Raw genomic sequence first — 15,866 nt, forward strand, 5'->3', positions numbered from 1 at the left:
CAATGCGACTCGATTATGATTTATGGGATTTCGGTCAAATGCGAAAGTATAAATTTAGTTTTTTGCCAATTACAGACAATTAAATTAATAATAAGTTAATAACGCACTTTCGGGTTTAATAATGAAACAATGAGCAAAAAGTTGTAGTTGCCAGTTTAAACGGCCTTGATGTGCGCATCAAAAAACTTAATTACAGGTTTCTTTAATTGCAATCGGGATTTGTCGGTGGTTTCCGAGAAACCGAAGCAGCAGTTGACAGTAATTTTGGACTTCCCAGTGTCGTGTGGTAGTCTTTGACGGGTTATTGCGTCGTATTTTTTGCAAAAATGAACGATATTTTAAGAAGCCGCCAACTAAATCCTTGCGATGATTTATTCTGGAAGTCCAGAGGTTATCCAGAAAGACCTGCGGACTGGCAAGGTAATTAAAAATTAATAATTAACAATATTTCATTTATTTATTAAAAACAGATCGTGTGATAGACATGGGATATTATGATAGTAGCAGTGACGGTAAGCATTATTTTATTCATTATTTTTAATTGTAGTGACGTTAATACAACAAATAACTTGTTATCATCAAAATCAAAATAATTATTTCTGATTTATAGCAGAAACGTGCCGCAACAATAACTTAATTTATTTACAATAATTTTTAGAAGAGAGCACTGAATATGAGAGCGAATCTGAGTATGAGTCTGAATACGAGTCTGAGTATGATAGTGATTATGAGGCCCACAGCCTCAGAAGCAACCAAAACAATCCCAACGACGACGAATATTGGCGCCTCAGAGGTTGGAATCGACGTCCTGACGACTGGCGCGGTAATAAAACAACAAAATGATATTTTTTTCACAATTTCTAGCTTCCAGAACGCATTAGGAGATAAAAATAGGAGCGTTTACGCAATATACAAATGAGTTAAAAGTTTAATTATTACACTTACGTTAGAAATAAAATGAGTACAAAAGTAAAAACATCATAAATCCCTGTCCCCAATCACACTTAAAACATATTTTGCTGTCTCAATTTCCTCATCTGGTACCTCTGACGACAACTGGTAATGTTTCAACATTTGCTCTAACTGCGTGTCCAATTTCGCAGCTTTGAAAGCGATTTTTGCCTTCTGGTTGTTGGCAGAAAGAGACCACATGGTTAAAACAACAGCCGCTTTCTCCTCCCGAGTACCATTCGCTAATTTGCCTTTCAACAAATTCAGAAATTCGGCTGAAAAATAATTATTAGGTGCAATACATGATTAGTGGTACCAACCTGACGTCAACAGTCTCGACCGATTAGGTTGGTAGAACGCTATGTTCCTCAAAACCAAAAGCGCGGTTGTCCGATTCGGTAGTTTACCGGAGGTCAGAGTTAAAATTAAATCGAAAGCTTCGCCGTTTTTGGCAATGTGTGATTGCCCTTCCGGATATAGCGAAAAAATTTGCAAAAATTCCAACCACAGTGACTCGACGAAGTCCCAAGGCTTCTGTTTTTTGGTAATGGCGGGGTGTAAACGGCCTACACTATTCAAAAATGGGCTCTAAAACCGGTTTTTACTCTTTTTTGTTCAATTTTTTTTATGAACACTCACTTTACAAATTAAAATTCGACACTCTAAAACCGAGCAACAGTTTTTCAAAATGACGAAACACAGTTCAAGAACACTCAAATTGTGAGTCCTACTCACTTGCTCCATTTCCTTATCAATCAAGCTGATAATGACATGAAGTAAGGAGATTTTGGTTGGTATCTTTCGAGGCCCAGTGCCGGCAACTGAACTCGTCAACGGCAAACTTTGACAAGCTAAAAATCCCAGATTATGGGTAATTCCCCAGATTCTTCCACAAACCTGTCACACAATCCGCTGTAAATGTTGCCAACATTTTCAAAACGTTGACAAAATGGCCGTTTTGTAACGCAAACCATACCCATAATTTATGGACGAAATCGCTCAAACCCAATTGAGCAAATTTATCTTTGACACTTCCATCACCCACCATGAAATTTGTGACCAAACCCACCAACTCATCCAAGTCTTTCAACACCGGACAGACTCGTTTTTTCTCTAAAACTCGCCGCAAACAATCGACAGACTCCAAACCCAACTTGAGATGAAACTCCTTCAATTGTTTAACAATAACAGTTGGCAGGCCTGCCCCCATCGCGTACTTTTTCGCCTCGTGTGACACCCCCAATACCGACGTTAGCGCCCCCGTAATAACGGACTTCTTCCGAACTAAACCTTTCGACGCTTTCAAATCGCACAATTCGTACAAATTCAGCAAAATTTCCGCAACACACGCCCCATTTTGGGGCGAATCCAACAAATGTTGCATATGTGACGACAATGCGGTGAGTGACAACAGGGCCGAGGTCTGCAAATCTATAAAAAACAGTCGAGGGGTGAAACATGAGCGCCCCCTACCGTCAAAAGCCAGACTTTTCGCTGCCTCGCATACAGTCTCGACAAATGGTGCACCCGACTCTTCAATTGTTTCGCTCAAAATACGGAGCGCTGATTGGTCGAAATTCCCAGCCGATGTGAGGATCGACAAAAGTCGGAAAATCTCGCTCCAAAGTCGGTTACGCAAACACAACAATTGGGGCAGATGCGTATCTGAAATAACCGAAATTAGCTTAATTTTAATCATCATTAGAGTTACAAATAGCGGAAAAAGATAAAATCGTAATTCCGGCCTCGAATATCCCCTAATGACTTTCAACCGATATAAAAAAGCGCGATTCGTTTGTTACCACAGTACCAAAATGATGAAATTCGTGAGTGTTATTCAAGTTATTCTGGCTGTGGTATCATACGTAAGTAACTAAATGTCACATTGCTTCTTGCTGATTGGTTATTCAAGTATCACGTGATACAAGCCAAGGTGACTGTGACCAAATTCGAAAATTGTGACCCTAATGCCAACTATCCCATCAAAATGATGTTTAAACTAAAGCAAGGCAGCGACGGAGTACAGGTTTTGGAAGAAGGGAGTCTTTCCACCAAAGTGCCTCTCGGGAACGACATTCTTGTAACACTTTTGCCAACTTAACGACACAAAATTGATTAAAAATTATAGGACATTGCTGACGTCTCATACAAGGAGGATAATGGGGCCTATGAACACCTCATAACAATCAAAGAAAACCTCTGCGATGCTGTTAATAAATATATGGGCGAATTTATGCACGACATACAGGAAGCAGCAGGCCTTGAACGTGGAAAATGCCCCGTCCCCCCTGTATATAAACACAATTTTTGGTCCTAAATTTGACATAATTTTTCTAGGGTGACTACAAAATCAAGGATCACGTTCTAGATTTCCAAAAATTCAAATTCAAGAAAATGCCTGATGGGGAATTTTTAGCCAAAGTGAGTTTACTCGATGCGAAAACAAATGAAACTCTTAATTGTCACAATCTTGAATTTACTGTTGAAAAGTGATTTAAATAAAATACTTACGATATAGTTTTGGATTTAGTAGTGACAACAAAACTGTCAAACAATCCCTAGTGTGTAGAACAGTACCCAGGCAAGTCGTATTGACACAAACCACGTGACTTAATAAAGTACAAATAGTGGCATCCATTTCGACAATTTCACAATAGAGAGACAATTTTTTCGTATCGTTGATACTCATACTGGGATTACAAACGGCCTTAAGCAACAATTTAATAATCCCAAAATCCTGTAATTTGTAACTTAACCGCTCCTCATTCAAGTTAAATAAACTTAAAAGTAAGTTAGCTAAACTTTTAACTAAAGATGGCGCCACTGGTGCGAAAGTCTGGGCCGTACTGTTGGTACTACTACTCGAGGAGTCATCACAGCACACTTGTGACACACTTTGAGTATCAAAATTACTAATATTGAGTGTATAAAGTCGCGTCAAAATAATAACCAAGTTTTTATAAAATTGATAGTCCTCGAATAACTCAAAAATTGTAGTAACCTCGTCTTTGCCCTAAAAAAATAAACTGAAATAAAATTACTAAAAAGTGAGACTAAACCTTTCGCATGGTGTTTGGTACAAGACTGGTCAATATCATTGTCGTATCTGAATCTACAGAGTGTCCCAATAAATTCGCCAATAAGAATGCGCAATTCTCCCTTACGACACTCGCCTCTTCGTGCTCTAATAAAACACTCAGTGCCAAGTCCCACACGTGATTGTCATTTTTTAACTCTGTAACAAAAAATTAGAAAAGAAATTGACAACGATGTTACGCCAACCATTGACAATGTTGATGGCAATCATCGGTGATTTTGCCAATCCTGCAAATAATTGCAAAGCTCCAGCTCGCAATAACACATCCCTACTCGACCACAACACTAGAAAACTTTTCAACCAATCGTTTTCGTCCACGTCGAGGAAACAACGTTCCCAATTTTTGAGTTTCGAGTTGTGCATTTCGGCCACGAGATGGTTGAGTATCAAAATAACATTCCGAGTGATACTCAAACCCATGACTGAGACCGTGGCCGTTTGGCCTTTGCTACAATGAAACACGACAACCAATTCACACAAGGATGAAACCAATTCGGAGAGGAGTTTTTTCGGGTGTGAGTTAGGTTTCGAGCCGCTCCACCCCAAACTGGCCGTCAGGTGTACCAAACATGCGAGTAACGAGTCCAAATAAGCTAAAACAGTGAGTTTAATACGAGTCCATTTCAATTTAGGACTTACAAAGGTTGTAAAAGTGGCTGCTGTCGGTGAATTTTAAACAATTTGAGATTATCTCAATGACATTAATCCACGACGTTTGACCAGTTTGTGGCACTTTTGAGCCGGAATAGTTGTAATAATCCAAAAAATGTTGTTCTTGTGTGGCACACAAAGTAACCAAATTTAATAAATCCTGACTCAAGTTTTTTAAATCGTCACTTGATGACGGCTCTACTGTTATCAAATCAAGGAGACACGTTGATGGGTTTTTGAGTATTTGGATGAGCCAAAACGGTTTCTCTGAAAACAAAAATTCAAATTTAGCGCCATGACCAGTGTTGCCAACACGCTAAAATGGTTAACTGGTATGCGGTCGGGTTAGCCGCCGCTATTGTCTACATTCTCCCACAACGGGCAATTGCCACTCGCCTTGTAAATTTCTACAAATATAGGACTCTATTTGTGCCCCCAAAGACGGTAATTGTGGTTTTAGACGATATAGGTTAAGTGACATAACCTCACTTTTAAACGTCAAATAACCGGTCTAATTTCAGGCTTAAATTATGAAAAAGCACGCAAATATTTACAAAAAGGGGCCCGTGTTATCATCGCCGGTCTTAACCAACAAAAACTGGAAACAGCAAAAAAGGAATTAATCCGTTCTACGAAAAATAATAACATTTGTGTTGCGTCAGTGAATCGTTATAATAAAAACTCGCTGAAAAAATTCTCCGATCACGTAATTAACACTGAAGTGGCGATTGACGTCCTAATAAACAACAAAGGAGTAGAATTATCCGACTTGGATATCATTTTTAAGACACAAGAATTGGCAAGGGAACGATTTGAGAATCATTGTGTGAATTTTCTAGGGGCTTGTGTACCTGAAGACTTGTAAAATGGGGCCAAATGTAGCAAAAACTTCAAGACGTGACTTAGCAGCTTCGTGTCGTCCTCACTCGACGGCAGGATTTTCAAAAAGCGCGAAAATGTGCCCTCCCAAGGATGGTCCAAAAACGTGTCTTGTTTCGGTATTAATTTGCTCAAAATCACGTACCTTTAATTACAAATTAATCAAGTCATTAATAATTAATTAATTACTCACGTTGTTAATTTATTTATCGTGTTGATAACGCATTCGTGCATCGTCCCGTTTTGTACCTCAATCAAGTGGTGCCTCACGTAAAAATCAACACTAGAGGCTTGCAAAATCGCCAAATCGTACTGCCTCAACCTCAACCCCTCCACAATATTTTTCCCATCATAATCGATTCGTTTCATCGATAATAATTCGTCCAAACCGCCGAAAATTTCACAATTCCACTGTATCTGAATTGAGGTAAAACAGGACGGATCTGAAGCCAACAATTCCACGAGGCTTGCCTCATAATAATTACTAATCTCCCAGTGAGAGTTGCACACAAACGGTACGTGTAATTTCGCACTAATCAAGTGAGGCACTGAAAAATTCGCCTTAGCCGGAGTCCCTTTGATAAACTCGTTGAAACACAAGAGAAACAAAAGACAAACGGCATCGTGCCTCAACTTATCCCCGGTGAAAAACATAAATAAACCTTAAACAAGAAAGTTAATTTGGGAAAATTGCGTTTTTGTTATTTTACTTCGTAAAACATTGTAAAAAACATCGATGTTTTCAGCGAAGCACTGCCTCGCACTCGTCTGGAACAAACACAAGTTTTTCAAAATGGCGACTGCGGGAATCACCGAATCGGGATAATCCATGAAATTTTTCTCAGTCAAAGCCGACTTGACCACACTTAATAAAATCTCAATTCCATTGTGAGCCAAAAAAGTGGAATGTAGTAAAGAATCTTCCATCATGACACTGATTTGAGTCAGAGCCGATCTGCGAATCACCGGTTCGACATTCTCCGATTTTAAAAGCTCCAAAACTTGGTGCAAACTACTCGGTTGGTAGAAATGTTGCGTGGTTCGATTTTTATTAACGTCGAAAAGTCGCTGAATTTGACACACGTTGGGTAGGGCCTTGTCGTAGAGATTGTTCAGTCTTGGTAGCATCTCTTTCGAGTCGGTTTGCGCGGCTAGAAGCCAACAAAGACGCGAGAAAGCCTCCTCACGGACTTGACTTTCGTCAGTGAACAACAAACAAATATTGGCTTTGACCACCTAGGGCACAAAGTGAGCATTTCAAACCGGACGAAAATAGTGATTTACCTAACGAACTCGGAAAGATAATTTTCCCGCATGAGCACTTTGTTGCGGGAAAATTCTTTCCGTAAGAGTTAGGTACAAGGTTTTTGTAACGAATAAATCAAAATTATTTAAAAAAAGATAATTTATCATTATTTAGTCATATACTATTTGGTGAGTTGGTAGCCCTGTCCGTTATTATGGTTATGTGCATACAAAATTTGAAACACTAGCGCCATTTTTGTAATTTTTCAAGTTTATTTCTGAGAAAATTTTGAAATTTTGACGCCAGCAGAAATTAAAAAAGACATTTGTTTTATCATCTAATACCAACCGTACAACGCAATTTCGCCTAGTTCTTGTTGCATCGAGAATAAATGGAAAAATTCTGTTTGCAAGCAATGAGTAGAAAAAATCACTTACCTCACTTTTTGGCAAAAATAAAGTCTCAGCCGTGTCGGGGTCGGTAATATCGAGCAGGCTGCGGCCGAGCGATTCTTTTTTGGTCACGTGACATAACAAGACCGGTAATGAGCCGATTAACGCCTCGACTATTTTATCCCAAATATCACCCGAAACGAGTATTTTACACTTAATTAAGTGGATTAAAATGTTTTCGGAAGAATTACGTATCTTTAATTTAATCACAATTAATTAATTATTTTAGGTGAAATCAAGTTACCTGTGGATTGTCACTAGTCAATCCATGGCACGCTATTTCAACTAAGATTTTATTTCGACAGAGAAACAAAATCTGAGAGCCCGGCATGCCAGTCCCGGACTTGTTTAATTTGGGCCCGATTGTCTCAATTATGCGTTTTTGACATAACTTGTAGGTCTCTTCCCGGACTGTCTCTAAATTGTGCCCCAACAATTTCAAAATGACGGCTAAAAACAGCTACTATTAAATGGTCAAATCAAGTCGTCTCACTCACTTTCAAATGTTTCGGATAATGTGTCGTCGCTGGGGTAGAGGGGTAGTTTATTGGCACTTAAATCAATCACTTGTTTTACAAACGTCAAATCTTGGTGAAATTCAAGGCATGGTAGAGACTTTTCGGCCAAAATTATGCCTTCGTGGGCATTTAAACTACGATATTGCCTCATAAATTCAACGGCAGAGGTCATGCTATCACAGACGCGCTTCGTTTCGTGGTATTTTACTATAGAGTCACTGTCGAGGCCCACTTTGAAACTCTATAAAATTTTAATTAAAAAAAAGTCACCGAAAAAAACACCAGTACTTGGACATAATTGAGGAGAATATTGTACAAATCAGGATATAGTTTCAGTAATGTGACATCAACGAGACTATCAGCGAGCGAATTTTTCAAATTTCTCGGGAGAATAATCCCGGTTTGCTCCAAGGGCACAAATCGGGCCAAAAACTCGCTACAATTATGCAAAACACACAATTGAGTAACTCTATTTTGCAAATTCGAGTCGTCACCAGCGGCCTCAACTCTTCAAAAACAAAAAATTAATTAATTACACAAAAATTACACCAAAAAACCTGAAAAACTCCAAAGCGTCTCCGTAATCGACCAAAACATCATTCATTTGTCTCCGAATTTCGTGAATTTGGGGCGTCTGAGCCTCCTCAGTCCAAATGTCGGGCCCCACGACTAAATTCAACAAGTTTAAAAGCTCCTCTAGCAAGTCCAAAGCCTGATTAATGCCTCTCTGCGAAATATTAATGAGAAAAGTCAGGGGGCGGGGCTACTCACCTGATTGTGTCTCCGCCCACTTGACCTAATACTTTCCGGTTTGACACACAAAAACTTCAAAATACACCTGAAATTCATAAAACAAAAGCGGGGAAAGGAAATTTGTTGCGTTTTTAAATAGTCGACGTTTTCAAGTCGTTCGGTTTCGTCACGTGACCGGCTGGAGAGGCTTGATTTCGACCACGTGATCGGCGTCGATGCTCTTGATTGGGTCTTAAATCATATTTAGACTAAAATAATATTAATTAAAATACTCACATTTTCCTTACTTGTGGACAAACAAGGATCATTGTAGTGATTAATTCTGACTTGTAGCGCTTTTGTTAGTTGGTTTAGACAGTTGAGGACCGAATTTGTGACTCTTGTGGACGTGCAATTGTTGATTAAGTCATAAAATGCCTGAAATTTCGAAATCAGAAGAAAATTTAAGCGAAAGAAAAACTCACAGTGGTGATTGTGGGTCTTTGGAGGAAAACTTCGGCCGGAAAATCGCGTAAAAGCACGTTTGAGAAAAACTCGGCCGAGTGGAGCAACGATGCGGGTTGTGGGGGGTTTATGAGTGAATTTTCAATCGATTGTAACACTTGTCGGTCGGTTTCAATCAACATTTGCCACTTTAGAGGGTCAATTTGGTGGTTTGAATGGGGGCTATCTAATTTCCGGGGCCTGGAAACGAAAAATGAGACAAGTTTGGCTTCTTCGGAATTTTTACGTGTTGTGTTGGTGTACGGAAGCATCCTGGTGGACGAACCCCTCAATGGGGGTTGCCGTGCTCCCCACAGGCTCGGATTGACCCGTCCTGTAGCTGAGGGGCACGTCGGTCTCCAGTGGAGGCACAAACACGCTACTTCTGTCCAAAACTTGTAAAATTTCCTCGAGTTGATGGTGGTATTTGGGTTCAATGTAAGACCGGATTTGTGCGATTTCTTTTTTAAACGGTGTGGGGCCATGGTGGCTTAATAACGTCTTGCCACTTGTTGACTATAATAAATTTAAGAAAAAAAGCATTTTTTACGCAAAACTCACCTCGAGAATATGTTTAATAAGGCCGAAGACAAGGTCCTGTTTAGTACAGGGTTCAAATAAAAACCATTCAAACAATTTCGTTAAAATCTCACGACTTCGAGCCAAGGGGTTGTCGAACTCGAATCCGTGGTCCAGTTTTGAGATTATATTGAGGAGAGCCCGTTCTCGGATTTCCTGAATTTCGTGCCCTTTGAAAATTTTAGGTTAGATCAAGTTTTTGATGGAAAAACACACTTACCAAGCTTTTGGATGTGAAAAGATGATACACATTTCTCGGCCATTTAAAGTTTCTGTCGTATTGTTGTGTAAAAACTTGTAGAAAACGCAAAATCGCAAAATTAAATTGTAAACAAAACTTTCTTTGGCGGGCTTCGGTGGCGCCCTCTGCGCATTTGAAAGTTTAGTAAGTTTACAGCCAACATTACAAAAAATATTCCCCAAACATTTATTTCAAATATTTTACAAATTGTTCCTCATTTTCCATACGAGGACTCCCCAGGAAAATAAGTGGCAAAAGACGAAAAATCGGTACAAATCGTCGGTGGTTTTTATATCGAATAGCTCAAAATTCCGAAAAGTTTCGAACAAGTCTTGAAAATTGTACAACATTCTTTCAAATAGACATTTCATTGACATACTAATTTTGCAAATAAATTCGCCTACTAATTACGTGCTGTGCTTTATTTATTAAACAATTCCAAAAACAGTTAAGAATCCTTGTAGAGACGTTGCAAAACCGCGAAATATGAATATGCCGATCGCAAAATCTGTGTCAGTGTGGCCAACGACAAGGTAATAAAATTCGCCGCTTTGATAATAGTCGGTTTTTTGGTTTTCTCCAAGAAAATCATCACGATTTTGCGAATTTTGCTGTGGCAGGCGTACCAATTCGACATATACAACGAAATTCCAATCGCGTCACTCTAAAAATAATTTTTCAAAAATAGTCATTTCTGACACTTTTTTATACAGTTGTCATAACTTCATGTCCGTAGTAGCAGTAGGTGGCAACTTGCGTGGTCATTCCGCACAAATAAGTCCCTAAAACGGCAAATTGGACACTAGGAACTGGCACCTGGAATTGTCAAATTTAGGTTTAATCACAGACATGACTTTGATTGTCTTACGACTATCAGTTGGAAAAGCGTAGTGCAGATTACTATGACGCTCCCGAATAACTGGAGAAATATTCCTTTGGAGAAAATAGCCTCGACTCGCTCTGTATAACTTAATTTCAAATTAAATTAAATTAAATTAATTAACTGCACTTACTAGACAATTTTTGCGTGGTGTGTTATACACCTAACAAGGGCCCGTTTAGTGTCGTGAAAACTCCCCTCATAGTCGATTTTTGTCAAATTTTCCTTCAAAATCTCGAACTGGGCCGACGCTAGCGTGACCAATTTCCACGTCAAAATGTCAATAGCAGTGTTACAATAAGCACTGATAAAGAGACTTAGACTTTGCACAAAAAACGTGAAATAATAATGACTGGTTGTATCATAGGGGAACCAGCCCGGTAGTGGCAGAATTTTTTTTCTTTTTTCGTCAATAAAAGGCACTAAACAGTAGAAAGAGCAAGTAAAAGTGCAACAAAGCCTGTAAGCGTTAGAAATAAAAGCGCATGAACTAATCTTATCCTTGATTATTTGCACTTCCTCGAAAGGATGTCCGTAGAAGATAGGATCAGTTAGGTAATTTTCAATCTCGATTAAATCCTTACTGTAGTATTGAAAATTGAGTAATTTGCAAAGAAACGTAAAGTGGGTGAAAAAATACAGTAGGGATTCCGTGAGTTTGGACAAATCGCTCCTGTCGAAAACCATCTGAATGACCATTGTAGTGAGTTGCCCGTAAGATATTAAAAGATTGAAAAAGGCACTCAATCGGTACAAAAATTTGTATTTGTTGCCTCTTATGGGGTAAAAGCCCACAACTAGTAGAAGTTTGCGTTCTAGACAGAAAGCGTTACGCAGATCGTAATCCTGAAAAAATTTTCGTGTAAAAATTGTGCTAAAATCGATTAGTTACTTGGATCGTGAAATCCATTTCAGTGTGTGTGGTGAGAGGATATCAAACTGATTTACAATGTTTCAAAAGTGTTTCTAATGTGTTATTAAAACTTTTAATTCCGAGTCAAAGCAACCTGCAATTAGGGTAATTTGATTAATTGTAGGTTCGTGGTGGGTAATTACTGAACTCTTTGAAACCCAACAATCAATAATTTTACTAAATTAGAGGCCACTACGCTTGATGTTTGTAACAATTTAAAAATTAAATTGGCAACATTTACTACAAAACTCAAAACTTCTGGCCCTAATAAATCGGTTGCCAACTTAATTTCACTGATCAGCAGAAATTGAAAAATAAAAAACATGTTAGATGATAATCAACGATTTATCAAAAATACTTTATTGTTAGTTAACACATACAAAAACTAGTAAAGGTAATCAAGTCTTCTTTTTTGGTACTCTTAAAGACCTCTCATCGTAGTTACAAACCGGTAGATGTCGCCTAGGTCTTCCGTTCTCTCTTACTTCCTGTCTTTCTTTATTAATTTTAGTTTTTATTTCAAGCATTTCAGCGTTGTATACTTCATCTTTATCCTCATCAGCTTTCCCTTTCTTCTTTTTCACTCCATTCTTCTCCTTCTTCGCTACAATCTCTTTCATAGCGTCTGTCATCACCTCTTCAGGCTTATCTTCTTTTTGTTTATCTTTCTTCTTTACAGGTTTCTTCACTTCTCTAACATCATCTTCGTCTCTTGAGTCCAATCTGTCCCCACTGGCATTTCTTCTCTTTCTCACACCATGAAAATCAATTTCCCCATTTTTGCGAATTTCATCTTCATCTTTCTTTTTTTTCGCCGCATTCTTTTCCTTCTTCGCTGCAATTTCTTTCATGGCAGCTGTCATAACCTCTTCAGTATTATCTTCAACAACTTCTTTTTGTTTTTTATTTTTCTTCTTTGCTGTTTTCTTCACTTCTGTTATATTATCTTCGTCTCTACTATCCAATTTGTCACTACTGACATTTCTTTTTTTCACAACACCTTGGAAATCAAACGGAGTATCCACGGTTTTCCCATTTTTGCGAATTTCGTCCTCAAACAAAGAGCGGATTTTCTTATAATCTGGTTTCTCATTGAATTTTAAACTATTGACGTATTGAAAATATTTTACTAACATATCTGAAAAAAAAATGGTTAAATAAACACAAAAAAATAATTTATTTTCTAACCGGATTTTTTACTTAAACAGGTTTTTAGGAACTTTGAAACATCTTTTAAACTGTCTTCCTTCATCTGGTGGACTATTTTGGGGTCATCTAATTGTGAGTCCCAAGGGAGGGTGCCCCCCAACCAGTGGATTAAATTGTAGCCCAGGATTTCAAAATCGCCGCGTCTTGTGGGTACTAATAACAAAATTACGATTTGGAACTCCTTGAAAAAATTAAATTACCCCCTTGGTGGGCATCCCGGCTGGTGTATTCGATGGTACCATCATGGGCCTTCTTGGGGTTGGGTTTAAACTCCTTTTCTGTGCTGAACTTCGTCGCTAGACCAAAATCAACGAGATAAACCTGGTTCTTATTGGCCGAAGAGGCCCCCAGGAGGACATTCCCCCCTTTTATGTCCCCATGTATGTACCCAAAGTCATGAATATACTCCAAAACGTACGTCTGCAAATATTCATGTTATCACTCTGATAAAAAAATTAAAACGTACAATTTGCCAAGCCATTTGGAAGACTGAAACCGCCGACAGGGCCCCACTCTCCCTCCGCATTTTATCAATATCAGACCCAAATTTCTCCATTACGATAAATCGGTACTTGGCAGCCCCCACATCGTGTGACCCTGACCCTAAATAAGCCGGCATTCCGAACGTTTTCAACTTGTGTTTTTTCATGAAATCCTCAACTACAACCCCAATTTAATAGAAAATCAATTTGAGGAAAAACGCTTACTGTCGGCCTGTTTGGCATTTTTCATGTAAAAGTGCATCTCGACAAAAAGGGGGCCGTTGCCGTGAGGCTCCACTTTGACCACATAGGGGTATTTGGAGGACTTGGAAGAGGCCTCTTGAGCCTCGTAAATCTCTCCGAAGCCCCCTTTCCCGATGGAAGCCCCCAATTTCCACTGGTTTTTCCCAACATCAGTCAGGATTTCACCTGCAGGCAGCGGATCCGGCATTTTATACCCGGTTATCGCCTTTTTGCGAGGTTTTTTCACCGGTTTTGACATGTTTTTTGAGGTTAGAATTTAAAAGCAAAGAAACTCGACACAACTCAAGTCACACACACATGTAACACGCTTTAGCACTTCTTACACTTAAATTAATAACAATATTTAAATCTTTGGTGCTGATAACGATTCATTTACAGATAACTAAAAACGCGCGAAAAAATAACGGTCAAAATGACTGGAAAAGGCACCAATATTATTTCTGTCACATATAAATTCCCTAGATACGATGCAAAATTGGTGGCCTATACAATCACACAGTTCTATTAGAATATAAAAGCGAAAAGCGAACTGATAACTGGATGCGATTTTTGCTTGTCTCGGCATTTATTAATTTATTATATTATCACTTTGTTATCTCTAATTCGTTGGCGTCCACTAGATGTCGCACTAAAAATAAAACAAAACACCATCGGAATATTTCAGGAAATGTCAAACTGACAATCAACAATTGACTCGTATTAGAACTGTTTTTTCAGTTGTGATGAATCATCAATGATAAATAAATCAGTTAAGTGTGAAAAAGACAGTTAAGAGAACAAGAAACAGTTCCAGGTCTGTATTGTCAGTTTTACCTGTCACTATTTATAGCCCTTATTTGTCAATTGTGTTATTCACTGATAACAGATATCAAATTTCATTTCTAGAACGCCTGATTATCTGCAAAAATGTCGCTGTACCCCAGCCTCGAGGACATGAAAATCGACCAATTGTCAAAGGCCCAAAACGCGGCCTTGACTGGTCCGACAGCCCCCCAGAACCCGTCTCACATCACCGCTTATCCGTCCTTGGGCGACTTCATGGGGCTTGAATTGACCGAAGCTGTCATTAAGGAGAACATGCCGGAGTACCTCCAAGTTGCGCTGCCCCAATCTGTAAGTACCCCTTGCGTGGCCACAACCCCCTAATAGTGTATTCCACAGTCACAAGTCTCGGTGGGGGCCACTAGTATGATAGCCCCCTTGTCGGGCCAGTCGCTAGGGCTGCACCGCGCGCAAGTCACCCACGGCGTGCGCCAACTCACCCTCTGCAAGGACAAAGACGGCAAAGTGGGGCTCCGGGTCAAGCCGATAAACAACGGGGTTTTCGTCTGTCTTGTCGTTGACAACTCGCCGGCGGCTCTGGCGGGGCTGCGCTTCGGGGACCAGATTCTCCAAGTAAATGGGGTCAACGTCGCCGGTTTCACAATGGACAAAGTCCACGAAATGTTCAAGAAAAGTCCCGTTAATGGGATTAACCTCGTTGTGAGAGACCGGCCCTTTGAACGCACCCTCACTTTGCATAAAGACAGTGCGGGAACTGTCGGTTTTCAGTTCAAGAACGGAAAAATTACGACAATTGTGAAGGACTCGTCGGCGGCGAGAAATGGGGTTTTGACCGAGCACCAACTCTTGGAAGTCGAGGGGCAGAATGTGGTGGGGTTGAAGGACAAGCAAATCAGTAAACTGATCGAGGAGGCCGGGGAGGTGGTTACGATTACGGTTGTACCCAACTTTATCTACGACCACATGGTCAAGAAGTAAGTTGTAACAAAATTTAATATTTGATTTGAATTTCCCGCCAATTGGCCAATTTTTGGCTCCAAATTTAATTAATGTTTTTATTTTTTTTTTTTCAGGATGGCTGGTTCTCTGTTGAAAGACTTGATGGACCACTCAATCCCCAACCTTTAAAAAAATGATTGGCTACTCTTAAGCATATTTTATCTCATTATATCATGTTATTTTTATTTTATTGTTACATAAGTGCAATAATTACACGTTTGAATGAGTTGCACTGCCGTGTTAAGCACTAGAATGTTTTTATATTGTTTATTAATTACCCGGTAATGACTAAGCTGTTGCATGCATGTATTCTATAATCACTCATACATTACCAAAGAATGTCGGATTTGTGATTGAGTCTGTGCCAGAAGTGTAAAAACGTTAGTTTTATATCAACAAATAAATCAAATAAAATATTTAGCGCAACTCGAGTTTTTGATTAATTTCAAGCGGAGTGACGCAGGGAAGGATTGAAAAAAACGTGTA

The 15,866-nt window shown here is 39.2% G+C and overlaps 7 protein-coding genes across 9 annotated transcripts; 4 read left to right on the forward strand and 3 right to left on the reverse strand.

Moving 5' to 3' along the window:
• Nucleotides 1–264: 264 nt before the first annotated feature.
• On the forward strand, nucleotides 265–980 carry LOC123015234. 2 transcript variants are annotated; one of them, XM_044414861.1, is made up of 4 exons: nucleotides 265–420; nucleotides 471–512; nucleotides 659–823; nucleotides 872–980. In XM_044414861.1, exons 1-4 carry the CDS (start codon nucleotides 327–329, stop codon nucleotides 886–888), a joined length of 318 nt encoding a protein of 105 aa, XP_044270796.1. In that variant the 5' UTR covers nucleotides 265–326; the 3' UTR covers nucleotides 889–980. The 2 variants fall into 2 exon arrangements, with proteins under 2 accessions (XP_044270796.1, XP_044270791.1); XM_044414856.1 differs by having other exon boundaries at nucleotides 659–974.
• Nucleotides 900–9,994, reverse strand: LOC123015200 (rotatin). 2 transcript variants are annotated; one of them, XM_044414812.1, is made up of 23 exons: nucleotides 9,830–9,994; nucleotides 9,592–9,779; nucleotides 9,278–9,546; nucleotides 9,012–9,231; nucleotides 8,824–8,964; nucleotides 8,566–8,778; nucleotides 8,352–8,521; nucleotides 8,083–8,302; nucleotides 7,774–8,035; nucleotides 7,521–7,726; nucleotides 7,262–7,471; nucleotides 6,289–6,814; nucleotides 5,772–6,240; nucleotides 5,551–5,723; nucleotides 4,688–4,966; nucleotides 4,234–4,641; nucleotides 4,011–4,186; nucleotides 3,463–3,964; nucleotides 2,425–2,616; nucleotides 1,849–2,382; nucleotides 1,591–1,802; nucleotides 1,272–1,539; nucleotides 900–1,226 (listed from the first exon to the last, which is right to left on the reverse strand). In XM_044414812.1, the coding sequence occupies exons 1-23, from the start codon at nucleotides 9,870–9,872 to the stop codon at nucleotides 979–981; spliced, it is 6,129 nt and encodes a 2,042-aa protein (XP_044270747.1). In that variant the 5' UTR covers nucleotides 9,873–9,994; the 3' UTR covers nucleotides 900–978. The 2 variants fall into 2 exon arrangements, with proteins under 2 accessions (XP_044270747.1, XP_044270755.1); XM_044414820.1 differs by having other exon boundaries at nucleotides 6,289–6,346; nucleotides 9,830–9,993.
• On the forward strand, nucleotides 2,018–3,462 carry LOC123015216. The gene is made up of 4 exons (XM_044414832.1): nucleotides 2,018–2,816; nucleotides 2,864–3,031; nucleotides 3,080–3,241; nucleotides 3,289–3,462. The coding sequence occupies exons 1-4, from the start codon at nucleotides 2,712–2,714 to the stop codon at nucleotides 3,442–3,444; spliced, it is 591 nt and encodes a 196-aa protein (XP_044270767.1). The 5' UTR covers nucleotides 2,018–2,711; the 3' UTR covers nucleotides 3,445–3,462.
• On the forward strand, nucleotides 5,008–5,768 carry LOC123015225. The gene is made up of 2 exons (XM_044414844.1): nucleotides 5,008–5,168; nucleotides 5,221–5,768. Exons 1-2 carry the CDS (start codon nucleotides 5,021–5,023, stop codon nucleotides 5,562–5,564), a joined length of 492 nt encoding a protein of 163 aa, XP_044270779.1. The 5' UTR covers nucleotides 5,008–5,020; the 3' UTR covers nucleotides 5,565–5,768.
• A 304-nt stretch (nucleotides 9,995–10,298) lies between the features above and the next one.
• On the reverse strand, nucleotides 10,299–11,640 carry LOC123013294 (odorant receptor Or1-like). The gene is made up of 5 exons (XM_044411734.1): nucleotides 11,623–11,640; nucleotides 10,864–11,576; nucleotides 10,719–10,818; nucleotides 10,562–10,666; nucleotides 10,299–10,514 (listed from the first exon to the last, which is right to left on the reverse strand). Exons 1-5 carry the CDS (start codon nucleotides 11,638–11,640, stop codon nucleotides 10,299–10,301), a joined length of 1,152 nt encoding a protein of 383 aa, XP_044267669.1.
• A 342-nt stretch (nucleotides 11,641–11,982) lies between these two features.
• Nucleotides 11,983–14,214, reverse strand: LOC123016077 (serine/threonine-protein kinase VRK1-like). Its single transcript, XM_044416296.1, has 5 exons — nucleotides 13,560–14,214; nucleotides 13,319–13,512; nucleotides 13,053–13,272; nucleotides 12,832–13,005; nucleotides 11,983–12,781 (listed from the first exon to the last, which is right to left on the reverse strand). Exons 1-5 carry the CDS (start codon nucleotides 13,834–13,836, stop codon nucleotides 12,042–12,044), a joined length of 1,605 nt encoding a protein of 534 aa, XP_044272231.1. The 5' UTR covers nucleotides 13,837–14,214; the 3' UTR covers nucleotides 11,983–12,041.
• An 8-nt stretch (nucleotides 14,215–14,222) lies between these two features.
• LOC123016079 (syntenin-1-like) lies at nucleotides 14,223–15,806 on the forward strand. Its single transcript, XM_044416299.1, has 4 exons — nucleotides 14,223–14,391; nucleotides 14,484–14,711; nucleotides 14,760–15,355; nucleotides 15,455–15,806. The coding sequence occupies exons 2-4, from the start codon at nucleotides 14,505–14,507 to the stop codon at nucleotides 15,507–15,509; spliced, it is 858 nt and encodes a 285-aa protein (XP_044272234.1). The 5' UTR covers nucleotides 14,223–14,391; nucleotides 14,484–14,504; the 3' UTR covers nucleotides 15,510–15,806.
• Nucleotides 15,807–15,866: the final 60 nt, after the last annotated feature.

This window comes from Tribolium madens, unplaced genomic scaffold (assembly GCF_015345945.1).
Source record: "Tribolium madens isolate multiple individuals breed KSU strain unplaced genomic scaffold, Tmad_KSU_1.1 Scaffold_19;HRSCAF=116;Tcas5.2_LG9, whole genome shotgun sequence".
Lineage (NCBI taxonomy): Eukaryota > Metazoa > Arthropoda > Insecta > Coleoptera > Tenebrionidae > Tribolium > Tribolium madens.